The sequence below is a fragment of the Taeniopygia guttata genome, chromosome 8, assembly GCF_048771995.1.
Source record: "Taeniopygia guttata chromosome 8, bTaeGut7.mat, whole genome shotgun sequence".
NCBI lineage: Eukaryota > Metazoa > Chordata > Aves > Passeriformes > Estrildidae > Taeniopygia > Taeniopygia guttata.
Window position 1 is genome coordinate 5912879 of NC_133033.1, and position 26304 is coordinate 5939182.

Consider the following 26304-nt stretch of genomic DNA (forward strand, 5'->3'; position numbering starts at 1 on the left):
CCATGCGCATGCGCAGTCTCGCGGCCGCCCTCGCTCGGAGCGGGCGGGCGGCGGCGGCCGGGGGTCCCCGCGGGCGGGCCGTGGCCGGGGGCTGCCGGCCGGGACGGGCCGTTGTCCGGCCGCTGTGGAGCGCCGGCACCGCCGCCATGCCCGGCAGGAACAAGGCGACGTGCGGCTACGGCAGCCCGGAGCTTGCGGTGGGCCAGCAGGCCGCGGAGGGGGGCCGCGACGCCGGGGGCCGCTCGCCTCACGGGGACGAGGAGGAAGAGCGCGGGCGGGCCGGGCCCGAACACAACCTCGGTGACCCCGACATCGTCAAGTCCCCCAGCGACCCCAAGCAGTACCGGTGAGGGCGGGTGCGGGAGGACGAGCCGCCGCCGGGGCAGCCCGGCCGGCCGGGGCGGTGGGCCGGGCTCTGCCCGGGGCCCCGGGAGCGGAGGCCGGGCCGGGGCCGTTGGGTCCTGCCTGCGGTAGATGGAGGCTGGCGAGCCCGCGGGTGTGCTCGCCCTGAGGGTGGCTGCCCGCTGTGTGTGCGGGCTCAGGGCGGGAGGATCGGCCCTTGTGCCAGGCTGGCCGGTGCTGGCTGCTCTCCAGGCACAGCGGTGCCCAATCCAGCCTTAGTTCGCAGCCCTCCTCTCCAAAGCGTTCAGTGCAAACTGCAGTTCAAGGATTTGCAGTTTAAGGATTTCAGAGCAGATTCCGACTTAAAAACTGTTACTCTTCATGTTTTAGATGAGCTTCTAAGTGTTAACACAAATGTATCTGTGATTTGAGGCAAAGTGCTTTTAGGCTGCCATTTTGCTTGTGTTTTTATTTCGATATTTCTGAGTAATACCCTGAAAAGTGATGAAAAAGATCAACTTCCATGAGCACAGCCCACGGCATCCATGGCCCAGACCCAGCAAGAGACTCGGATGAGAACTCCAGCCGAGGCTGAGCTTGTTGTATGCTGTAAGGCAGTCTGTTCTTGAAAGGACACTCTGACAACTTTATCCAGCCCTTGTTAGAGCTGTTTTTTAAAATTGATCTTTACTTTTCATGATGTATAATCTGTGCAGCCAGTGGAGAATCTGCTGTCTGAGTCTGGAACTGAAGTTTGGATTTGCAGTGACATTGGCTGACAGTGAGATTCCCTGCTGGCTGCCTGAAGAGGACTGTGTCCATTGGCTCAGGGAGAAGCTTGCTCCCTCCCTTCTTGCCCTACGTCCTTGTTGCTTCCTCTGGATCTCTGCCTGCTTCTCCTGATGGCATTCTTAGTCATGCTACTTTGTGGCGGGCTTGTCCTCCTGCTCTCAGCTGCTGATGCTCTCAGATTCAAAAACTCCTGCCTTGGCTGCCTGAAGCAGCACACTGCTGGATGAAGTTTGGGAAATCCATTGAAGGCTGTCACTGTCTATTTTGAGGCTCAGCAACCTTCTCTGCGTGTGAGAATTGGAGAGAGTGTTTGCTTATAGCATAAACTAATACTAAATATTTCAGAATTCCTACTGTCCATTCTTAACAGACTTTTTCAGTTGGAAGCACAGAGTTACATCCTTTCAGAGTGATTACCATGTGTGTCAAGTGAGCCTGACAGAGCACAGGCATTGTCCTTATGGAAGAGAAGTTCAGTGTGTCTGGAAGCAAAGCCACGCTGAACCTGTGTGATGTCCAGGTGTGATGTCCCAAACCTCCTGAGGGAGTGTCCTGGCAGGTGATGTGATGATGCTTACATATTTTCTTCTCTTCACACTTCAGTGATGTGTGCTGCAGCCCAATCACAGTGACATTAGTGTCTATGTCTGGTGACATCAGTCTTAACTTAATAGAAAATGTCTTATTTTACTCTGACGTAGATTGCAGGATGTATTTTCAGAAGTGGGTTTGCTGGGACAAAATATTTGTCATGATAAAAGTTTGCTCATTAGAGCTGTAACTGTGTAGTAATATTTACCAAAAATGTATGTTTTATTTACATTATTCATATATGGAACTTCATGGTCTTGTCATTTGTGAAATTATAGCATTTCTCTCAGTGTTTACCATGCACTGATAGGTATTTCAATATTAACTTCTAAACAATCGTCAAAGAAAAACTTTGCATGACAGCAATCCTGGTTAAACTTATTCAGGAGATTTAAGCAGTATTTTTAAGAATTTTAATTTTATTTTATAATTTGGCCTTACTTGCATCAGTGCTGTATAGTCCTTCAAAAAAGCAATTGGACTGTGCTCGCTTCTGTTTCTACCTTATGCCATTGCATTTTTTGTACTGTATTTTGCATACCAGTGGATATTAGTTACATTTGTCCTTTTCCATTGGACTGAAACATGGAAAAAGTAAAGAACACCTATGTCAGTGGTGCCTGTGCTCTGTAGAACCTAAGCTGTTTAAATCATGCTGGAGTGAAATCCGAGCGCCTCCAACAGCAGCAGCAGTGGTGGTTCAGCCGTGTCCTTGGTGCCGGGTGCTTTCTGTCCTGTGTGCAACAGCCACCAGCCTCCAGATGAGCAATGTAAAATTAGTATAATCTGCTCCATTAGCTTAATGGGGCTCTGTGCAAAGGATCAACAAGAGCTGCTGGATACACCTGGCTGAGCAGCTTTGTGGCACATTGTTCCTCGGGAGGGGCAGCCCTGTTCTGTTCTCTGCTCTCCACCAGTGCTGGGGGCCTGGGGTTCTCCAGGAGCTGTGCTAACCTGCAGAGCAGAGTTGTGTGTGGAGGAGACAAGTGCTGGTTGTGCTGGGAGGTGCTGTCTGGGGCTTTGGCTCTCAGCTGCCCAGAGGCTGAAGCACCCACGTGTGCAGTGTGTGTTTTAGGGCATTCAGGAGTGCTGCAGCTCTGCAGTGGGACACCTGCCTGGTGGGGATGGCTCACAAACATGTTCACAGACATTCCAGCACTCTCTGTGCCTCCTGCAGTTCATCAGGGCATCCCTGCAAGTTACACAGTGTGTGCTATAGTTTGAATGAGTCAAAATGCACTTATGCTTGTGGGTAGGGCAGATTTGTCCTGCTCAGCAGTCTTGCAGCAAGGAAACTGGGTGTGTTCATGATCACGAAACCCTGGCCCAGAGTAAGCTCTGTCAGTTACCCTGGGGTGACTGGTCGTGAGTCATAACCTTAACACAACTATCAGACATTTGTTCATTAGCTGTTTTCATAGACTGGTAGTCCAAGAGCTGCATCCACATTGCAAGGTTCTGACCTGGTACAAACTCAGGGGGTGGAGTAGATGACCTCTAAAGGCCCCTTTCAACAAACACTATTCTGTAATTCTGTGCTCTGTAACTCAGATTTTTCTGGGGGCATGGGATGTGACCATGGGTTTATTTTATTCTAGCTTGCTTTTTTTTTTTCTGTGTGTGTTTCTGCTGGATCAATTACCACAGGTCTCTATCACACTAGTTCATAGGGTGGATGAATTATTTTCTGGACCTAGCATTCCTTCCTTTCTGCTGCAGGTGTATTAGCCAGTGCAAGCTCCTGGCAGGGATGCTGTGGTTAATTTGAAAAATTGTGACTCTGTTCCAGATTTGATGGTAAATGAACACAGATGAGGGCTCTTGTAGTACAGAGCATTGGTGCTTGCAGTCCTCAGAGTGAAAAACTGTAGAAGGGTGCTGCACAGAGGGCTTATGGGGTTTTATTTATATATATACACACACAGACATGTTTAAAAACTTCTGTGCATGTATAAACACACATACAGAACTGTTTATTGCTTCTTGACAGGAGCCCAGGCAGTTCCCTGTGACTGGTTCTGTAGAGCCTGCAGAGGAGCTCTCTCCTTTCTAACACTTGCTGCTACATCTGCAGACCCCATTTATTATAAACTATTGATGAAAACAAATCAAATCAAATGCTCTGGGGCCTACTTAGAAGCAACAACTAAGATCTTCATTCTGTCCTATCATCCCTCTTTCTAAAAGCCTGACAAGCCTAAAAGATGATTGAAGTTTGGGTTTGCCTGTTCTGAGTGCTAATAGCTTAAATGTTTCACAAAGAGAAGAATAAAAGCTAAAATCAGTGAGCTTGACCTTATGGGGAGAAGGGCGTCTGCTACTGCCCTGAACTGCTTCTTACTCCCAGAGCTGTTGAATACCAGAATAATGTTTTACTTTTCCTGCTGTAAAACTGCTCAGTCTTGGCTACCGAGAGATTTTCATTAGGAAATCACTCTCAAAGTATTACAGGAAATAACGAAATTTTTGCATTCTGAAAATTAAGACTTGGGAAATGAACTTATTCATTGCACAAAATTATTCTTTCAGGTATATCAGACTGCAGAATGGCTTATGTGCACTTTTGATTTCGGATTTGAATTACTTGGATGGTGCCCCAACATCTTCAGAGGAGGAGGAGGATAATGATGATGATTCTGAAGAGGGCAGTGATGAATATGATGACTCTGGAGCAGAGATCGAAGATGGCAGAGAAGATGATGATGAGTGTGATGACGGGGATGAGAGTGAGGACAGTGATGGAGATAATGAGGATTTCAATGATTCTGATGACAGCGAATTAGAAGAGCTGGCTGAAAAGGAAGAGACAAGAAAGAGAGGTTGTTCAGAAAAGCAGGTATGTACTTTAAGCTGTAGGATGCAAAAATATATAGTGAAGTTTTCTTGAAGTCTGAAACCTTGTGATTTGGAGTTCAGATGTGACCTTTATATTGTGCCTGTCCCAGTTGATTCATCTTGTACTTCTGTCATTTTCCTGAAGTGTTTCTTGAAACAGCTTTTACTGAGAATGTTGTATTTTCTCTAGTCTGCAGCAGCCCTCTGTGTTGCTGTTGGCAGCTTCTCTGATCCTGAAGATCTGCCTGGATTAGCACACTTCCTGGAACATAGTATGTATCTGCTCCTGTTTCATCTTCTCCAGCTTCAGTGCAAAAAAAGGGTGCTATGTAGCTCTGCATTTCTGAAGTATTTAGTATCAATTCCTAATTTGGCTATTTGAGCATTTATTTTCATAAGCTTGTGATTTTATACAAATACTGACTTAGTAAGGAGTTCTTAATATGGGAGAAGGTGTCTCTTACACTTTGCCAAGTGTGCATTAGCTTATATCAACTTTAGTTGTTACCCATTAAATTGAGGGGAATTATGTTACCTGTGGCTTTTTATACCAGGTTTGGAGCTAGAGACCTTTGTCTCCTGGTAAAGGGTGATGAATTAGTAATGTGGACACAGAAACCATGTGAAGTTTCTGACCAGGTGTGTCTCAAAATACTGTTCTTGCCTGGTTGAGGTCAGGCCTGCCTGGGAGGGCACTGTCAGAGGCCAACTACAGCAGTTACTGGGCAGATCACCCAGGCTGTTGGTATTCAGAAATTTCCTCTGCCTGTGAGCTGTGAGCAGAGGGGTTGCTATATCTGCAGTCAGGATTAACAGATTAATGTCATTTTGGCACTGTGATTTTTTTGTTGCAGTGGTTTTTATGGGCAGTTTGAAGTACCCAGATGAGAACGGGTTTGATGCATTCCTGAAGAAACACGGGGGTGGTGACAATGCCTCGACAGACTGTGAGAGGACAGTGTTCCAGTTTGATGTGCAGAGGAAGTACTTCAAAGAAGCCCTGGATAGGTAACTTTGTATGAATGGTGATTAGCTGTTAATTAATGTCTGTATGTGCCTCAGGAGCTTGGGTGTAGTTGTCCAGTTCATTTTGGGGTGATCAAAGCTCTTGCTGAACTTCTATAGCTACCTACACTACAGCAGTGATACTGAATATAGGAAAGGGCTGTTTCCCTTTGGGTATGTTGCTGTTTTTTTTTGCTGTGGGATTATGTAGGACCCATGTTTAAGTCTTAACACATGCAGCTCTTGGTTTGTTTTGGCACTCTTAAACTGGTAGCATTGATGACAGGAGAAATGTTATGCAATGTGACAACTGATCAGAGGGGAAGCGCTCCCAGAATCCCAGTGACTCATGCTTTGAAATGTCTGTCTTGGTAGAGTTACTGTTTTTTTCTAAATTGTTGTTAGTTTGTTTCAGGCAGCCTCAAAGTTATGGTACAGTGTGTCTCGGAAGGAGACATTTAACCTGGTGCAGATTATTCACTGCTGAATGTCTCTTTTGTCAGAAAGTGCTTAACTTGCTCTTTTGTGCTTTTGGAACAACAGAGCTCCACTGGTTGGCATGGTTTCCGTTAGTGAGAGGAATTTCTCATTCATAGGGGTGTAGCTGGACATTTTTGATGCCATAAAATATCTCAGGAGGAGAGTAGGCTCCACTGCAAATTTACTTTGACATGAGAGCAAGTGTTTGCACATTTTTCCATGTATAACCTAAATTTTACTTTACTAGGCCAATTTCAGCTTCCATTTGCAGATTAATCCAGCTTTTTAAGATGTTTGGAAGTATGAAAGAATCAAAAAAAAAATTGCAAACTGTAAGAACAGTTTGCTTACTGCAGAGGAAAACAAATTAGGAGTTCTGTAGGACAGCTTCTCATACAAAGGAGGTAAATGAGTGCTAAGGATGAATTCTGCTCATTGAAGCACTTGTGGGTCTGAAGATATGGAAATATATCACCTTTCAGTTGTCTTCAGTGGAATGGGCCTTCTGGCCATAGAACTCCATCACAGATATATTACTTTTAACCTTTTATTGCTTTTAACCTTTTGTTTCAGCCAGTTCAGTTTTTCATTAAAAAGCCTCAGCGAACAAAACAGAACAAGTAGATTCTCTGGCAGCCTTCTGCAAAGTCTCCATGCACTGCAGATCTCTGTCTTTCCAGTGCTCTACTCTCTGAGGATACAGAAGAAATTTATTTGGATCACAATGCTGACTTTTATAGTAGATAATAAAACTGTAATGGATATAGAAACTTGTATTTCATGACAGTTTGTTTCCTGGAGTTAGGAAGAAACTTCCCCTGTGGTTGTGTTGTTCCTGAGGAACAACTGGGGATTTCCTCTGAAGCATCTGAAGCTGGTCCCTATCAGCTCCAGATTCCAGACTAGGTGGATCCCTTGTTTCATCTGGTGTGATCATTCTTGGCATGTAAGGCAAAAAATCCTGCACACATTAGTGCCATGTCCTGCTGCATCCAACCAGTTCAGTCCCACTCTGGAGCTGGGAAGCCCTGCCCTTTGCTTTTGTCTTTAGGACATTATAGTCAAGAATGACATAGCCTGTAGTAAGTCAAGCAACTTTGTAAACAAAAATAGTAGGTGTTGGATTTAATTAGTGGGGTTTTACCCTAGTTTAATAGACACTGAAGAAAAGTATATGAATTTTTCTGTTCCATAGGTGGGCACAATTCTTTATTCACCCATTAATGATCAGGGATGCAATAGATCGAGAAGTGGAGGCTGTAGACAGTGGTAAGTAAGAGAATCTTTTCCTGTATGTTTAGCCCATCTTCTTAAAACAAAACCTACTTTGTAACACTGTTCATTGTTTCTGTGTTTAACTCCCCTTCTATGCACTTCAGTCAACTTCATGTAACTTAACAGAGAGATTAAACTCCTGAATTGAGGCTTTGTGGCTGTTAGACATCAGTGCCTTTTAGAGGAAGAAAGACTAGATGTGGTGCCAGCACTGTGAGAGTTTACCGTTGCATTTTCATTAATTGGAAATGAATAATCTGAAGTGGTTTGGCAGTAACTGGCAGGGCAGTTACACGAGCATGTGAGCAAAATGTCTTTAAGCTCCAGCACAGCCCCAGAGCTCTCTGCAGTCCTGTGCATAGTAAATACAATAAGTTGAGGCGATTTTACTTGTCTCCTTATTCTAACACCTGAATAACTAAAAAGTCACTTCCCAGAAGGAAATTAAACCGGGTACAGAAGTGAGTGGTGTGTTGATTTTCTTATATGTGATGGATACTCCAAGACTGCCTCTGAAATGTCACTGTTTTAGGAAAAAAATAGCAGATACCCCAACTAGGTCAAATATTTATTCCAAGTAATTTTCTTTATCTGTCTTCTGACAAGGAAAAGTGGGTGATTTTAGCTTTAAATTTAGATAAAAGTCAGTGTAAACAAGGACCTGCCTTTGAGTTAAGGTGTGGTTCTTCAACAGCTTCAGCCATTTTACACCTTGGTGGTGCAGAACCAGTCCTTCCCTCGCAGTGACACCGTGGTAATGTGCTGCTCAGGAAATGGTGTCAGCTTGCTGTACTGGCTGCAGGAGAGCCCAGCCACAGGAGTTAGTTTACAGTTCTGCTGTACATGGTTGTTATTACCAGCAAAACAGGAATGGGAAAATGCACTTCAGGAGGGTGAATTGATTTTGGCAGAGCCCCATATTTAGATTAGTGTAAAGTGGTTGTAAAACTGCATTTTTAGAAACTTATCTTGCTCACCCTTCAATTTCTTATTTCATTATTAGGCTAGGGTTTGTTCTGTGTGACATATGGTAGAAGCAGGTTTGTAACTGTAATCTGGCTCTTTCTGCAGGGCCTGATCCTGTATAATATTCATGGCCTTTTGTCCCCATTGAACTTTACATGAGCATTCAGACAGGACAAGTTGGTGCTTTACATGCTTTTCCTTCTTAACACTTTTTTTACTTCTCAGCAATGAGCTACATTTTTCCTCTTATTCATTTCCTCATTCATTCCTCTTATATTCATTACTACTAGCAAGTCTTCTTTCTTATTTCGCTACTTACTTCATATACCAAAAGAAATTCCAGACTGCATCTGTGTGGTATGTCTTCTTTTCAGTTTGGCTGGGATTTGTGCTTTGTTTTGTGGGAACATGATGTCAAACTTTGATGCATGCCACTGCAAATTCTTATAATTAACAGAGTATCAGCTTGCAAGGCCCTCTGATGCAAACAGAAAGGAGATGTTATTTGGGAGTCTTGCCAGGCCTGGACATCCTATGAAGAAATTCTTTTGGGGTAAGTCCTGCATTTCTGTTATAAAATGGCAATGATACTTAAGCTTTTAACCACTTAGAAGTTTGAGTGGTTAGATGCACTAACATGAACTATCATATCACAGCAACCATTAAACTTGTTGAGAAGAGTTCAAGCAATTATCCATTTTACAGGAAAGTGGTTGGGAATAAAAGCAGCTGTCTCCTTTTTAAGATACTTTTCTTTCTGGTACTGCTTTTTGCTGATGTTATAACTGGGTGCACAAGGTGTATAATTATGGAACTTCCTCTTAACACAAACGTGGTGCTCTCTGAGTCATCTCCATCTTGTTTAAGCTTAGTTTTTTTTTGCTATTAGAATTTCCTGGAAAAATAAATTATTTCTAGTTGTATGTCTAAGGAGGCTTTTCAAAGTAAATAATTCACTGTTGAACTTCTGGGAGTTAGACCTTCACAGTCATGTGAGGGGAGCAGAATGGAGATGTGTCCTTTTCTTGGACAATCCAGTCCTCACTCCCTCACCCTCATGGTGCTGGTGAGTGTGTAAATAGCAATGTAATTGGTGAGTTCTAGCTTTGAAGTGTAGTTTGTTTTCATAAATGTCTGTGGTGACATACATGGAACTTCATATTTCCTCCTCTTTTTCCCTCTGCTGTTCTGCGAGTTCCATTGGTGAGGGAATAGCTGGCAACACACAGTGAGCTGGAACCTGTGGGAGATGTGATAATGCAGGAGGACTCTGACCTTCCTTGTCATAAAAATATCAGCTGTCCTTTGGATAAGAACCAGGAATCAGAAAATACCCAGTTTCACTTAACACTCCTTTCACTCCAAATTTTTGTTAGGTATTTTTAATGTGCTTTACCATGATTAGACCTAGGGAGGAAAGTGAATTCTCACTGTGTGTGTTCCTGCTGTAAACACTGTGTGGATAACTAACCCTGCCTCCTCTTTGATGTTTGCAGGTAATGCAGATACACTCAAGCATGAGCCCAAAATGAAAAATATTGACACCTACACCAGGCTGAGGGAATTCTGGCAGCGCCATTACTCTGCTCACTACATGACTTTGGTTGTCCAGTCTAAAGGTAACATCAGTTGCTCCTTAAAAACAGCCTCATTGCTGCTGTTGGTGCTTTTGGAACCAGCCCAGCTCTAGCCCAAGCCAGTCTAGTGGCTTGTCCAGTCCTGCAGAGGGTATTTATATGTAGATTTTAGCCTGGTTTCCAAATGAAACAAGACCTGAGCAATTGGGCTGTTTTATTGTCATCCTGCTGCTTCTTGAGAACTTTTTTGAATGGGTTCCATATTAACACAAAAGGGAAAATCTCAAACATAACATTTCAGAAATATCTTGTAGCAACGAAGAGTCAAACCACTTAAATAAATTAAGGCTGCTGATTTCTATGCCATCAACAGTGAAACTCTTTGATGGGGAGACTGAGACCGAATCTCCCAGTTGTCTTGTTTGTCTAGGAGTAGAGGTTCTATTTTTTCCTCCATAGCTTGAAAAATTCTATACAAATGGATTAGAATTTTATTTCCGTGGAGAACTGCAGACCTATTGATTGTTTCTGCTGAGAATAGAAGGAACACATTTCTCAGAAGTTATTCAAGTTAGCTTTGAGTTTAGGGAGGAGTTTTGTTGAATGCTAAAACTGATTCGAATTTCCATCTCTAAAATGAAGATGGTAATAATAGAGGCGTTTTTTCTTTTCTTCTCCTTTGCTTTTAATTTTGGTCTAGACAGTAAGCTACTTAGGATGCTGAATGCCTCTTGAATAATCATTGAGCCAGTGATGGATTGTAATATTTTCTGTGGTGTTTGGGGAAAAAATGGTAGTAACTGATAGCCAGCCAGGTCAATTTTGTATTTCCTTCTCTTCTAAAACTAACTCAACAGTGAATCCTCCCTCTACCCCATCCAGCGTTTTTTACTGCTGTTGTTTACATATACAACATCACTTTTGGAGTTCAGAATGGTTGCTTAAAGAAACAAAGTTTTTATTTTAAAAATCCTTCTGGTTTGTGACTTATTTCCCTCAGAAAAGAGGATGGGGAGAAGGAATGCTTAGGACTGCAGGGCTGCGTTTGAGGGGAAAATTCCTGTGTGTGATCTGGAGAGTCAAGGAATGAGTTGCAAGTCCTGGTGATTTTGTAGATCCCTAAGACAGTAATTTCTTCTCCCAGTCACTCCAGACACTACTGAACTTTAAATCCCAGTTGTGTCAGCCTAGGATTTGAGCACCCTGCACACACCCAGAGCTGTGACCACAGATACAGCTCAACAAATGTTAAGAATTGGCTCAAACCAACAGTTTTGAAGTTTATAATTTAGTACTTTGCAGTTTTCAAATACAATGACTTGCAGCATCTTTGAAATAACTGAACTGATGGGATAAGGTAACTTGTCTTAGATCTTGAGGAAATTGCATTTCTGTTGGTCTTCTTTCTTTTTTAGAAACACTGGATACATTGGAAAAGTGGGTGACAGAAATCTTCTCTGAAATCCCAAATAAGTAAGATTCATGTGATGTGTAAAGACATTGCAAATGAAAAAATTATCTCTTCTTAAAATGACATAAAAAAAACCTCTTACTGGAGAAACAAAGGAAATTACCATTTGTTAATTAACATTCTTATCTGGAAAAAAAAAAAAAGGCAACTTTTTAAATTAAAGACCACTGTTAATTGTTTTGGAAGGCTTTATTTCTGCTTAACAATTATTTAGGCTGTGAGCTGTGTGGTGCTAACTTGAAGCAGTGTTTGAATAATATGTGCTGATACCTTAACTTTGATAAGTCATTCAAACTTAGGTTATCATTTCACATTACTTATCTTTGCTTTGTGTCAAAAATAATTAGAAGCAGAATTAATTAACACTGTGTCTGGATTTTAACTGTTAGGGTAGCAATGAGTTAGAAATAAGTCTTTTTTATAATGTTTCACTCCAATATGCCCTCTAAAAAGGGGGTTCTGTAAAAGCTTTGCTAACTTGAAAGGCATTTTTTTCCCTTTTGCAAGATGTTTGTTTCTGTGGTGCTTGGAAATGCTCTTGTGAGAGCCTAATGCCATTCATAGACACACTTGTCTGTCCTGGGCACAGCCCTCCTCGTCCCTCCTGCCCCACAAGACAATCCATCAGGATTCCTTGGGCCCAGGGTGAACTCAGGATGTTGTTTGCTGTTCTTGACTGTTCAGAAGCAGGTTTTATGCTTCTTGTGTACAGAAGGAAGGGGAGGTGTTGGGGTGGTATCCACATCTTGGTAATTACTCAATTGTGTGGGGCTGGGGGGATGCTGGGCTGCACCCTTACAAAAGGGCCCTTCCCAGGCCCTCTGGTGCCCTGTAAAGCTCATTCCTGATGCCTGTGAATATCTCAGTGTAGCCTTGAACCCCTGCCAGTAACATCACACTTCCATTTTGCTTTTAAGTGGTTTACCCAAACCCAGCTTTGGCCATCTGACTCAGCCTTTTGACACACCAGAGTTTCACAAGCTTTACAGAGGTAAGTGAAATGGATTTCAATGTTTTAAATACCTGAATACTGAAAGAAATTTTCTCTGGGTGATCCAGATACTTTGTAGACTAATTCTGTGTGGTTTAAAATAGCTTTTAACTGTTCTTTCTGCATTATGTAAAATTACTTATCTCTGTCTCGTCATGTATATTTATAATTAATTAATTTATTTGTGTCCAGTTGTTCCAATCAGGAAGGTTCATTCATTGACCATCACTTGGGCACTTCCCCCACAAGAACAGTATTACAGGTACCCTGTGCTGCATTTTACTTCTACCTTTTTTATGCTGTGAATAATTCATTGACTTCCACAAGAAGCCAAAGAATCTTATTTACTTGTCTAACAGATTACTTTGGTTCAGCTAGGGGGGCATTTTAAAAATGAATTCAACTGCTGCAGATGCAGTTCCCTTTCCTCACTGACTCAGATCAGTCATTATGTTCTGAACTCCCACACTTTCAGCTTATTTTCCTAATTCTGCCTGAAAATGCAAAACTTGCCCTGAAAAAAGAGACAGTGCATATTTTAGTCATTAGCCCAGTGATTTGAATTCTTTCTGTGAAATGTGTTACCTCCTGGCATCTAATCTCCTCCAAACTTTCTCTTAGGGTGAAGCCTCTTCATTATATTTCCTGGCTGGTGGGACATGAAGGCAAAGGCAGTGTTCTTTCTTTCCTTAGGAAAAAGTATGTGGTTTTTAAGCATGGTTATTAAATGCTTTGATCTCATTAAAATACAGATAAACTCTATTTTGTGACTTTGTATTTTCTATAGATGTAAAAGCAGGCCAAGCCTGCTTTTTGTATCAGTGTTTTATAGTGATATTCTGTAAGGTGATGATAAACCCAAGTAAGAAATAAATGGGCTTTTTGTCTGTGATTCGTGGATCAGCAGTATCTCTGACTTATCTTTGAGATCTCCAAAAGGTTACTTAGCTTTTTCATTGTTTTTCTTGAGTTTTCTGTATCCTGAGGTCACATCCTTAAACTGACAAAGCTTTCTGTAAATGGTAAATGTATTGAAAGCCTCTGAAATAAAGATACACTGTAAAATACTACTTTTAACTAAGCTCAACCAAAGCTGGAAGGATTAATTAATAAGTACCTTTCACTCTTCCATAGGTTTTGGGCCCTTGCATTGTATGGAGGAAATGGAGAGACAGGATTTGAACAGAACTCCACTTACTCCATCTTCAGCATTTCTGTGACTTTGACTGATGAAGGTTACAAGCATTTCTATGAGGTATGGTGTCCTGCAGCTTGTTTTTCCTGCTGTTTCCCTGACGTCTGGAAAAATGAATTTGTTCCTTTCTGTCTGCAGGTGGCCCACGTTGTGTTTCAGTACGTGAAGATGCTGCAGAGGAGGGGACCAGATCAAAGGCAAGTGTTTGCCTCTCCAGCAGATATTTGTGGTGGTGTCCTTCTCCATTATCCTGCTCTTTGTAGTGTTTGTACTTTTTGTGGAGTTCCTGGAGCATGAACAGGGAGTCACTAGTAAAGTTTGTCTGTATAGAAAACATGTCAGTTTAAAAATAATTTTTCTAGATGCTTATGCTTATTTATTGGTGTTTTCAGTTTCACTTACTGTGATGTGATTCCTTCAGTTTAGTAAGCTGAACTAGTGTAAAGGTCAGGTGCAGTTTTGTGTTCATTTTAAATGAATTGGTTGAACCAGGTCTGTGGAAGTCAGGACTGGGTGTTCTGGTGTTAGCCTAAATTTATCTTAAATTGGTATCAGATTTTGACTCTTCTTAGTTAACTCTCTTTCTCTTTGGAAAATAGAGGAACTTTCTGCCAGTTCTGAGAAATGCCATTTTGGGAAGTGCATTTAATATTGGCTTCTGTGTTTTGTACCTGAATGAATCATCGATCTCACCATTGATGCCTTTCCTAGAAGGCTCCTTTTTTAAGATTCTTGGTAAATAATGTGGAATGATGGAGAAAGTCCACTTTTATTATTTTCTTCCTCCTTTGCAGAATATGGGAAGAAATACAAAAGATTGAAGCTAATGAATTTCACTACCAGGAACAGGTATTTATCCACTGTTCTGAAATAGGTAAACCATGAAAAGTAATTACTTTTTCATTTTGAAACACATTTTTCAAGTTCTATTTGAGAAGAAATACATTGTGCACTTAATGAGGCTGTATTTTGCTGAAAGGAGATGTATTCTAGGCAGAGAAATATTGAGATTTTTCCCTAGCAGAATTTAATGTCGATTTTTCATTCCTTACCTGCTAGGTAGACTCTTTCAGTTTAGACTTTCTTACTCCTACTACATTTAGCCATATACTGTTTTTTTACTAGGTAACTAGTAAATGGCATTTGAATGGCACTGAAATTTCCTTTTGGGGAAAAAAAATCCATCCATACAAATACTACATACAGCAGGAACATAGATTTGTGTGTGCTTTTGTGGCAGGGTTGTGAATCCCAGGGACAGAAGAATGACTTAGGCATGGCGCCCCAGTTTTCTGCTTGGTGGAGGGAGCTGTGCTTAGGAATGATGGTCTCAGAGGCAGGGCTTGGCATGAACGGTTAGGGGCTGCCCAGGAGAGGTTTAATGTTTCCTCAGGTTTTGGTGTCTTAGGAAATCCTTGGGCATGTTTCCCATTACATTTACAAGACACAGATGTGCCAAACTCAGCTCTTTCCAGGTGTACTGTGCTCTCTGTCTGACCCAGAATCTGTACAGTCCTGTGCTGGCTGGTGCAAACAGCCCAAAAGCACTTAGCAAGAAGCTGAGCAGCCTGGTCCTCCAGGCAGCCTTCCCCTGCTGAAAGGCAACGTGTATTTCACGTTCAAACAGGAGAACCTCCCCCTCCTCCCCTGCACACCATGGCAGGGAGCTGGGGAAGGGAGCAGAGCCAGAGGTACTCGTGCAGCAGCAGCAGTTCCCTGCCTTGTGCTTTCCAGGTCACTTTAAATCTTGAATTGTTGCAGGGCTCTGCTTGTGTCCCCTGGAGGCAAGGAGTGCATTCTGCTGGGTCTTTAACTTAGTAGATTCCATGACTGTAAACTGTATAATCAAAGTTTCTTTTACAAAGATGATGTGTCTGAAATTTCAGGATTCTCAGAGGAGGCTGAACATTAGATATGGTTATGAAATATATTTAATTTAATAACTAAAATGAAATGCTGTAACAAGCACAGCATCCAACACATGCTCAACGTATCTGACTAGTCAGGCTCTTCTCAGAGCAGAAAATTGATATCTTGGGTTTCTAATTATGTGACAAATAGCTTTATTTCTTTGCTTGCAGACAGATCCAGTTGACTATGTGGAAAACCTTTGTGAGAACATGCAGTTGTTTCAGAAGGAAGATTTTCTGACAGGAGATCAGCTCTTGTTTGAATACAAGCCGGAGGTAAATGTTCTTTGAACTCTGATTATATGTTCTGATGTAAGGAAAACATGTGCGTGCTATGTAATACAGGCATGTGTACAAGCATTTGTAATTAAACATAATGCAGGCACAGGCTTTGTATTAATTGAAATGCTTGTGTTCAGAAAGCAAATCTGTTTTGTAAGCTTGTTATGTCTTGTTCTTCCTACATTCCAACTGAGAAATCTTTGCTGGCTCAGGCAGTCAGAGCTGCATTTAAACTGAAATATTGTCTGGAACTTTAGATCATTGCTGATGCCCTGAACCAGCTCAGCCCTCAGAGAGCCAACCTGGTTTTGCTGTCTGCTGCCAACGAAGGCCAGTGTCACCTCAAGGAGAAGTGGTTTGGGACTCAGTACAGCATGGAAGGTAAAACAGCAGCAGGAGCTGAGAATGTCTGATTCCTGCATTAGAGGGAGTGAAAGGGTGGCAACACAAAATACAAGTGCATGGAAACAGGGAGATGAATCCTCAGTGCTTTACTGAGCTCACCATTAGTCTCTGTGCCTCCCAACCTGCTGTTTGTTTGGTGCCAGTGGATTCCCAGTCCTGCAGCTCCTTTGGGAGGCAGAGGTCCTAGAGAGCTCCACTTGGCTGCCATTCAGGGGAAGGAGCACCAGTGGAGCACAGGGTGTAGGGGGAGCTGGGTTACTGAGGCAGGCTTGGTTTGCTTTTTAATAGGCCTGCTTCAGTCCTGCTCCAGAAGATTTTTTTGTAGGAAGGGATTTAGAAGGAATCCTGAGGAATGGGGTGATGTTAAGAAACTCCTGTGATACTGCAGATCTTTCTGGAGATTGGGAAAACATGTCTGGAAGTAGGATGGCCTTCCCTTCCTGTTGAACTAATGCATTTCATGGTTTTTAACAGATATTGACAAGTACTGGAGTGATTTATGGGACAGTGACTTTGAGTTAAATCCAGATTTACACCTTCCAGAGGAAAACAAATACATAGGTAAGGCACCTGGGCATGAGTGATTTATTTGAGAATTTGCTGTGGTTTAGAAACAGCCTAAACTGGCATCAACTGGTTTTTGCAAATTAAAAAAACATAAGCATTCTGTTCAGATGGATTTTATTTACTCTTCTTTTATGTATAAGCTTAAGAACTGAGTTATTTTAAGGTATATAAAATTAAGAGATGATATAACAGAGCAGGCCTCACAGTCAGTGACAGTTAATACAGAGCTCCAGACACCTTAGAAGAGAATTTTATTTGCTTAATCCTCCTGTTTCTGAAAGCATCTAAATACCATCTGGCTTTGTTGCCAAAAGCAAATGAAATGAAAGCCAGGACTTGTATCCTGGGTGGAATGTGATGCTACCACTTCTGCTCTGCTTCAGCCACTGTTCTGGTGTGGAAGTCAAAAGGAGATGTTCTTTGGGTCCAGGAAAGTACTGTAACAAATAATTTAGAAAACTGGAGGGGAAAAATGTATTTTTTGATACTTTTGAAGACTTAGATGAATGTAGCCTGATTATGTCTGTGAAACACACTAACATGTGGTTTTGGTGTGATTTTTCTCTTTGTTAGCCACTGACTTTGCTTTGAAAGTTGCTGACTGCCCCGAGACAGAATATCCAGTCAAAACACTCAGCACACAACAAGGCTGTCTCTGGTACAGGAAGGATGATAAATTCAAAATCCCAAAAGGTAAATGCCTGAGGGCTTTCTGAATAGCAAGACCCCGTTTTTACCAGCTGGAATTTATTTGAAGGCAAATAACCGGTGGTAGTGTTCACCATTTAAACTGAAGTGCTTGCTGTCAGCTCTTCCATGGTCCTTTTGATATGTTTATTAGCTACAATAAAAGAGAAGCAGGTGAGCTAAGGCAACAAAGATACCCTGCTGAAACCTCAGGTTGAAAAGTGGAATCACTGAAATTTACTGACTTTTGAACAGTCTGTGTGGGGACAGGATTGGGCAGACAGAATATGCTGCTGAGACAAGGGCTTCAGAAGGAAGGAGCACATTAATTAGAAGGGACATAGTCTCTTCTACAGCCTGGATCAGAGACAAGGGTGTAAAATATATTGCTGCTTTCAAGCAGAATGTCACAGTTTTTAGTGTCTCTTAAACAGATGTTCCTTGAAGTTTTCTTTCTGTATTTATGGTGGTCATGCCATGGGAGTATTCTGCAAAGCACAGCTTTGTTTTCTACTATTTGGTACTTCAAAGGGAAGATTTTTGGAGTAAGAAGAAGACATTTAATGATTACTTAAAATAAGAAAGAAAGTGTTATAGATGAATGACCATTTTCATTAAACTCGAATTGTCACCAAAGAGCAACTTGATGGAAATACATTTGAGTTCAGAAAGTTGTCACTTTCTATACAATTGCTCATTGAAATTTCCTTTGCCTCCCCAGGTTATGTTCGATTCCATCTGATCTCTCCATTGATACAGCAGTCTGCAGAGAAGTGAGGATTGTCTTGTTTATGCTTACCTTGCAGAGTAACTAAATTACCATACCTAGTGAAAAATGGGAAGACACTTTTATTTTAAGCAGGAATAGAATAAGGTGTCCTTTTCTCACATCCTTCCACCTTCCTTGGGGTTTTATCTGCAGTTTGGTGATGGTGGCTCTGCAGCAGGTCCTGCCTGTAGCCAACAGATGTGTAAGGAGTTCGTGGTGTGGTATTCCCCAGGGCATGTAACAGCAGCAGTGCTCAGAGGAGCTGCTCCTGAAAAGAGCAGTGCACTGTCATGTCCTGAGCATGTCCCAGCACCCGGGGAGCCTGCAGCAGCAGGAGGAGAGGCTGCAGCAGCCTTGAGAAACCAACTGTGGGTCAGGCAGAGCAGCTCTGTGCAGTTCTGGGTCTGCTGCACTTGGCTTGCCTCAGGCTGCCATTGCCACTTGTACCCAGTGTCACAGTGCTGTTGTCATAAGCCTGCCAAGACCTGCACAAATCATGTTTTGGGAAAGCCTTTTTAAATCTGTTTTCATTAGGTGTGTTAGTTTAATCTTTGAATTGGAATCCAGACAATAACAAAAACCTGAAACCAGGGACTGCAATTTCCAGGTTGTATAGCCTGCTTTGCTCTAGCTTATTATTTTTTTTACCTTGGTAGATAAATAATCATCTCATTACTCAAGTATTGAGCATAACTGAGTCTGTCTGTTCCCCACACCTTTACACAAAGTATAATAATTTAATTTGCTGTGATTTTTCCATGTTTTGAGCATTGTCTTGTTAAAATGTGCATTCTTACCTTGAAGTAATCTTAAATATTGTGAAGTTGGAATCTTTCACATTGCAAGGAATAACTGAATGTCCAGATCATTTTTAAGTAGTGTCATGTGCTTTTTGCACAAAGGGAAACCTGCATTCTCTATTTCTAATAAGTTTTTGAAAAACTTATTTTTGAATCTCAGGTTGCACTTTCAATTTCTGTTGGAATTGAACTGCATGTACCATTAAGCTCATGGGGCTTAACTTTCATATTTAGTCCATCCTTTTTTTTCCTTCTTTTTAACCCCCTGCCCTTTTCTTCCTCCAGCATAGTGTTGTTTGATACATTTGTAAACATCCTTTCCCACAACCTGGGGGAACCAGCTTACGAAGCAGATGTGGCTCAGCTGGAATACAAGCTGGTGGCTGGAGAGTATGGCCTGATCATCAGAGTGAAAGGATTCAATCACAAACTACCTGTAAGTTCTGCTCCTCCCCTCACTGCTTTTGCGCCTGCAGCTTTGCAGCGTGTGCTTTTCTGGAGCTTTGAATGGTTGGATGAGGTGCTTTAAAGAGAAGAATTGGTCTCTGCAGGGTAATGCAGCAAATGTGCTGCTTTTTATTGTGCTTACATGTATAAAGATGGAATTGTGTGAACTTACACAAGCTCAAATTACTGACTTCGGGCTGACTTAAATCTTCCTTTTAAGTAATAACTATATCTCCATTAAAATTTTAACAGCTTTTCCTATGAAAAGAGCTTTGTGTCTCCCATGGCCATAAAGAGAATTGGAGCCTTTCCATCTCTTAAGTTGTGCCATTTGCATGATGTCTGGGGAAGGGTATCTGAAAAGAGATTTTGGTTTCAGTTCGACTTTGGCGATCCAGCTTCTGAACATGCTCATTTTGGGTGCAGATTTTCTGTGTTGGCTTGCTGAGAGAATTGGGGGATCCCTGTTTCCATTCCCTAAATGCTGGCCATGTCATACCTGGCAGGCACAGAGAGGACACAGTGAAGAGGAGACAACCAACAGCTTCCATTGCAAGAGCTTTGCCTGGAGCTTTAAGACCATTAATCACTTACCAGACTTAGTAATAGGAGTTTTAATGGAAAAAAGCCAAATATGCAGGCAGCAGGGTCTGAATGTTCTCTTTTTTAATCCTGAATGATGCCTCTGGTGTGATGTCATTGTGCTGGTAAAAGGAAAATATGGATTACTGTATACAGAAATGTTGGGGGTTCCAGGCTAGATTTGTTTCAATAGAATATGGAAACGCCTATTGATTTGGGATATTGAGCTTATTCACTGTGTAAAAACACTGCCCTTCTGAAAGGGTCATTTGGGATAGAATTGTTTAGTGAAGAACATCTGGCACTGTGCTTTAGTAATGCTCCATGTCTCAGTGATGATAATTTTATTAATGATAATTTATTATTATTGTATAGCATTAAACTAAACCAACAAAACCCCCAACTTTTAAACTGTTCTCTTTACAGCTTCTATTTCAGCTCATCATTGATTACTTGTCTGACTTCAGCTTTACTCCAGCAGTTTTTGAAATGATAACCGAGCAGCTGAAGAAAACTTACTACAACATCCTCATTAAACCCGAGACTCTGGCCAAGTGAGTTCTGGGGGAGGGCAGCAGAGGCTGAGCAGCAGAGGCTGAGGCTGAGCTGAGGAGCTGAGGGATCCCTGCTCTGTGCTCCCAGGGCCTGTTCCAGGTTTGCTCACAGCTGGGGAGCCCCAGCAGCTCTGCTGGCCAGACCCGACAGCCAGGGAGCCGCTGTCCGGCAGTGACTGGAGCCAGCAGGGGGAGGGCACGGTCAGCCAGGGCTCCTGGGAGCCCTGTCCCTGTCTGCAGCCAGGAGAGGCATCCCTGGCAGGCAGCAGCTGCTGAGGGGCTGTGCTTGTGTTCCCAGGGACGTGCGGCTGCTGATCCTGGAGCACGGCCGGTGGTCCATGATCGACAAGTACCAGACGCTGATGAAGGGGCTCTCCATCGAGGCCCTCTCCGCCTTCGTCACCGCCTTCAAGTCCCAGCTCTTCGTGGAGGGGCTCGTGCAAGGGAACTTCACCAGCAGGGTGAGTGCAGCCCTGGCAGTACCAGTGCTCACACTGGCCTTTAGCACCCTGAGCTCTGATGCTGCCTCTGTTCTGGCAGCCTGGAGTCTCGTGGGTACTGGGCAGCTTCACCTCCAGCACCTCAAAGTGCTCGTGGGGATAAGCCAATGGCACTCGCCAGTTACCAGTTTGAACAGAAATTTCCAGGAATTTGGATTTAATCTGCTGATAGGAAAAAACGTAGTAGATGTCTGTAATCTATTTCTCCTGTTGCCACCATTTTCTATACTGTTTGGTGTATTGATATATTTGATACAGAGAAATTCCCACAGTGGTGCCCCAGGAGGAGGCTTCCCTCACTGCATGTTTATCCTGGGAATTTGACTACCTCACAGAGTGCCAAACAAAAGGATAACTGGTACTATTTCTTTGGCTTGTGCCTTCTCCTTCTGGAGACATTACAGTGCAAAAAGCAGTGTGCAGACTCTGCAGTGTGGTGCAGAGGAGGCTGGAGGGACTGGGGACAGTGTGAGGAAGCAGGGATGTAGGAAGCAGGACAGCTCAGCTGTTCTTTGCTTGGGGCTCACTCTCTCAAATGCTGCCCTGGGGTGTGTGGTTGTAATTGGGGTAATAATTCACTTCTAAATAAATCTGATGTCTTGGCTTTCTTCCCTAGGAAGCAAAAGATTTCCTGAATTACGTTGTTCAGTGAGTATCTCTTGAATCTTTAATTGCTTATTATATGGAAACTATAATCAAGATTCTTTTCTGGAGGAGGGAGTCAGAGTGGGAGTGCTGAGAAATTCCCTTCTTCAATGTGGTGTTTGCAGGAGGTGGCTTTGATGGTGGCAGTCTAAGCAGACGTAGTTCTCGTTTGGGGAAGGGGAAAATAACATCAGACCAAGTGTGTAAATGGCTGGGTGTTGCTCTGGTTTTGGCCAAGGTGTGAGCAGGTGTTTGAAGTTGTGCTGTTTGTGCTCCCCAGAAAGCTCCACTTTGCTCCCCTGGCCCATCCCTGCCCTGTGCAGTTCCGGGTGGTGGATTTGCCGAACACCCACCTGCTCTGTAAGGTGAAAACTCTCAACAAGGGCGACGCCAACTCCGAGGTGACAGTCTATTACCAGGTAACCTCTGCTGGGGCTCTGCTGGCCTGGTCCCTCTGCCACCACGCCTCCTTCAAACAGGCTCTGCACGGGGATGTCACAGAGGGGACACAGACACCTCATGTGAACACAGGCCCTGTGCCCCAAGGCTGAACCCAAGTGGAATTCCCTGTGTGTGTTGGGGGGGGTTCCCTGAAACCATCAGCTTCCCTTCCTGGACTGGTGCTGGGAGCTGGGTTAGTGCTGTGGTGGCTTCCTGGTGTCCCCAGCTCTGATCTTGGGTGCTGGGCTGGGCCTGTCCCCTCAGGGAAAACCAAAACTTCTCATCTGTCCCTTTTGTGAATTGTCCCTCAGTGCTGCAGTCCAGGCTGAGGTGTGTGGCACAAGTCACCCTGGCCTGAGGGATCACATTAAACTCACCCTAAATTGTTCATTTTCTTTCCAGTCAGGTGCCAGGAACCTGAGGGAATACACCCTGATGGAGCTGCTTGTGGTAAGTTTGTGTTTGTGCCTCCTAACGCAGCACAGTGTCTCCCTGAACACTGCTGGACCTGAGGCTGACTGGTCCCAGTGTGTTCTCTTGCTGCCCCTGGCTGAAATGCTTGGTGGGTGTCCCCAAATGCTGCAGCGAGGGACACTACAGGAGGCTCCTCCTGCAGCTCCCAACCCACTGAGCCCTCTTAATGCAGTGGTTGTGGCTGGCCAGGGGCACTTCAGTGTGCCCGTGCTCCGTGTGGAGCCCCTGCACCTCTGCTGTACCTTTGTGCTGTTTCAGATGCACATGGAGGAGCCTTGCTTTGACTTCCTGAGGACCAAGCAGACGCTTGGGTGAGTTCACTGGGAGGAATTCTCCTGCACCTGCTCCTGCACTCCTGCTTTGATTGTTCTCTTGGTTTTACTCTGGGAATCCTTCCTGCACAGTGGCTAATCCTCAGTTACTGTAATGGAAACAGCAACATCAACACTTCAAAACCAAAAGCACCCATCAATACAAGGTGCAAGCCAAGTTGCTTTTGACTTCTGTAACAATTGCATCTATTACCAGTGTGTTAACTTGGAATTATTCAGCATAAAGTAGTTCCTTGCACTTCCACACTCAGCCCCCCCTTCCCCAGGGCTGTTTTCACACAGCTCTGTGGTGCTGAGCAGCCTCCCTCAGAGGAACCCTGCTACCTCAGGAAACTGGAGCAGGCTTTTCACAGCTCTGGGTCTCTCACTCTGCTTAGATGAGTTTGCAGGAACCCAAATACTCCCAAGATTAAAAGGATTTCCTAAAGCTGAGAAAACACCAAAAAGCAGCAATGCAGAAAATAAAGAAAATAAGATTATTGCAAATTTAGATCTCAGATTTTTCTGTCTAAAGTACCAACACTACTTTAACTTGCAGCATGTCCTCTAAATGAAAAGTTAATTGTGCTTGTGTCTTTTTTTCTTTTAAGCTACCACGTGTACCCCACCTGCAGAAACACTTCTGGGATTCTTGGCTTCTCAGTCACAGTGGCAACCCAGGCAACTAAATACAAGTAAGTGCTCTGTGGGGAAAGTTTTCCCTGGCTGTGGGAGTCACCTGCTCCCAGTTAAGAGTTCCCTCCTGTTTCAGGCCACAAAGGGGTTTTTTAATTCATGGGGATATCAGAAGGGACACTGCTGAGAGTCACAGTATCCTGATTCAAAACCAACGCCTGAATAAAACAGTAGCCTTAGGCTTCTTAAAACTGCAGTGGTCCTGACTTGAATAGTGAAAAGTAATCTCAAGACTAAGTAGAGTATCTATCTCCCTGCCATTTTGAACTCCCTATTCTGCCAGGGAGTTCAAAACCTGTAAATCCTGTCTAGCTGTTCTTGTGGCTCATGTTCAGCAGGCACAGCACTGTTATGGTTTTGTTCAAACCTGGGCCTTGGAACTACAAGCATTTGATCTGCCGGAGTTGAAGGGTTATTTGGAAAATGTGCCACTTAAAATAACACTGTGTCAGTGAAAGCTCAATTAGCACAGTGCTGCCTGCATCTAATTTTTACATTTGGACACTTCCACTACTGAGGTCTGTGTCATCAGTGGGGGTTTCAATGTGTCAGAAACCTCTGGATCCATCACATCACATTTTCTTTCAGTCCCAGCCTGTAGCCCCTAACTCTGCAGGGCTCAGGGCTGCAGCTGGGGACACCAGAGCAGCAGCACAGCAGTGGCTCCTGGGGTGCCTGGGCACCTGAAGTCCCTGTGAACTGCTGAAAATGAGCACTGCAAAAACTGACCACCAGGTGCTCTCAGATGAATTTTCAGGGGATGACAGAAATGAGCCTCTCACTTCCTCATCATGTGGGGGCTGCTACTTTACCCCTTAATATTGTTTTGTGGATTTTTTTGTTTTGTTTTTTTCCTGCCTAATTTAATTATTGTTTCTCTTTAGTTCTGAATTGGTTGACAGGAAGATAGAGGAGTTTCTTTCTTGCTTTGAAGAGAAAATCAAGGATTTAACTGAAGAGGCTTTTAGCACCCAGGTAAAACTTCATCTTGAAAAGCTCTTCTTTGAACTGCATGATTCAGTTACAGCTATGTGGTGATTTTCTGAGGTTTTCTGGACAAAGGCCTCACCTTTTAAAACCTGCCTCTTGCTCTGTTCTGCTGTTGTTCTCTATACATCCATTCTCTGGCCATTTGTAGTTAAGCTCAAAAAGTAAGGAACTACCTCATTCATGTAATTCAGCTTTTCTTTCAACTGCAGTGACTGTGATGGCAAATTAAGGTAGTTTTAAACCCATTAAAACTAATTGTCTTTTTCCCATGTAGGTAACAGCTTTGATAAAACTGAAAGAATGTGAAGACTCCCACCTTGGGGAAGAAGTGGACAGGAACTGGAATGAAGTGGTGACCCAGCAGTACCTGTTTGACAGGCTGGCACGGGAGGTGGGTGTTCTGCAGCTGTGGGACACAAAACCACACTGCTGTTGCAGCAGCTTCAAAAGCATAAACGGGGTTTATGCTACTAGTGACACACTGGGTCTAAAATTACATGTTATTTTGAAAAGGTTCTTTTATCCAATGGAGTAGAGGTTGCAGAGGAAATATTGTTGTTTAAAATTATTTGAATTGCCACTGTGCTGCTAAAATCTCCTTCCTGTGGGTTTCAGATTGAAGCTCTCAAGTCTATTACACAAGCAGACCTGGTCAACTGGTTCCAAGCTCACAGAAGCGACCAGAGGAAAGTGCTCAGTGTACATGTGAGTGTCTGTCAGCTCTTGCTGCCACCTTCAGTAAGAAGGGTGTGGTAGGGATGAGGAGAGAGAGGGAGAGATCTGTGATGTAACTTTTACTGTGGTTATCCATTTTTTTTTTTCATTTACAAGTAGTGTTCTTGTTAGAATTGCATTTTAGTATCAAGTTAATTGTCAAGGTAGAGAAACACTGAATGAGATCCCAATTTCTCTTCTGGTACCTTTTTTCCAGGTGATTGGATATGGAAAGCATGAAGGGGACTCAGAGGTGACAGCTGTCTCAGGACAGAACTCATCTGGTGAAATACCTCATCTTGTTTTATTGCCCCCCTCTGTGATGCGTGACATTACTTCCATCAAGGACATCAAAGCCTACACATCAACGCTGAATGTTCTCCCTTACCACAAAATACTGAAATAAAACTGATACCTTGCCCTGCCCTGCTGTGTAATACAGGTGCTTTCTGCAACATCAACATCACAAACCTGTTTTTATTAAACCAGAGCTGTAGTGGTAGCTGGGACGCAGATGCCCATTCAGACACTGAGGAAGCTTTCCTCAAGTTTCCAGCCAACCTCTCATCACCTTTCCAAGTTCATTAAGAAGAGGCACAGCCCTGACTTCCCCACGGGTGCCACGTTCTCCTCTCCAGCTGTCTGGAGCTTGGGCTCTGCCTTTGTGTTCAGCCTGGCTTGTACCATCCCTGCAGTGCTGCAGCAGCTCCTCAACAGCAGTGACAGCTCCTCAGGAAAGGATCTGCAGCACTCCCAGAGCAGTGACAGTGGGTGGGAGGGGGAGAAAAGCCCAAGGCTTCCATCTCACACTGCTTTTTTAGTTTTTCTGTATGTGCAACATAGACAAAATTAAGATGAAATCAAATAAAAGCTAGACCTAACTGTGGAGAGAGAAGTAGTTTGATTGCTACATCTAGCTACTTACTCAATCATTATTAACTGTGGCAAAATGCAGAGGTTCCTGATGTGCTGGCAAGGCTGGATATAGAGTACAGAAAACTCCTGTGGAT

General features: G+C 43.3%; 1 protein-coding gene across 1 annotated transcript; it reads left to right on the top strand.

Annotated features, from left to right (window-relative positions):
- Positions 1-26180, top strand: NRDC (nardilysin convertase). Its single transcript, XM_002197072.6, has 31 exons — positions 1-346; positions 4255-4561; positions 4751-4832; positions 5415-5568; positions 7241-7314; positions 8744-8839; positions 9783-9905; positions 11279-11336; positions 12252-12325; positions 12518-12587; positions 12947-13024; positions 13460-13580; positions 13659-13717; positions 14315-14369; positions 15602-15706; positions 15970-16093; positions 16592-16678; positions 17258-17377; positions 18093-18144; positions 19226-19376; positions 20396-20523; positions 20822-20984; positions 21640-21671; positions 21949-22087; positions 22512-22559; positions 22842-22894; positions 23506-23589; positions 24475-24565; positions 24855-24971; positions 25196-25285; positions 25512-26180. Exons 1-31 carry the CDS (start codon positions 3-5, stop codon positions 25698-25700), a joined length of 3468 nt encoding a protein of 1155 aa, XP_002197108.2. The 5' UTR covers positions 1-2; the 3' UTR covers positions 25701-26180.
- Positions 26181-26304: the final 124 nt, after the last annotated feature.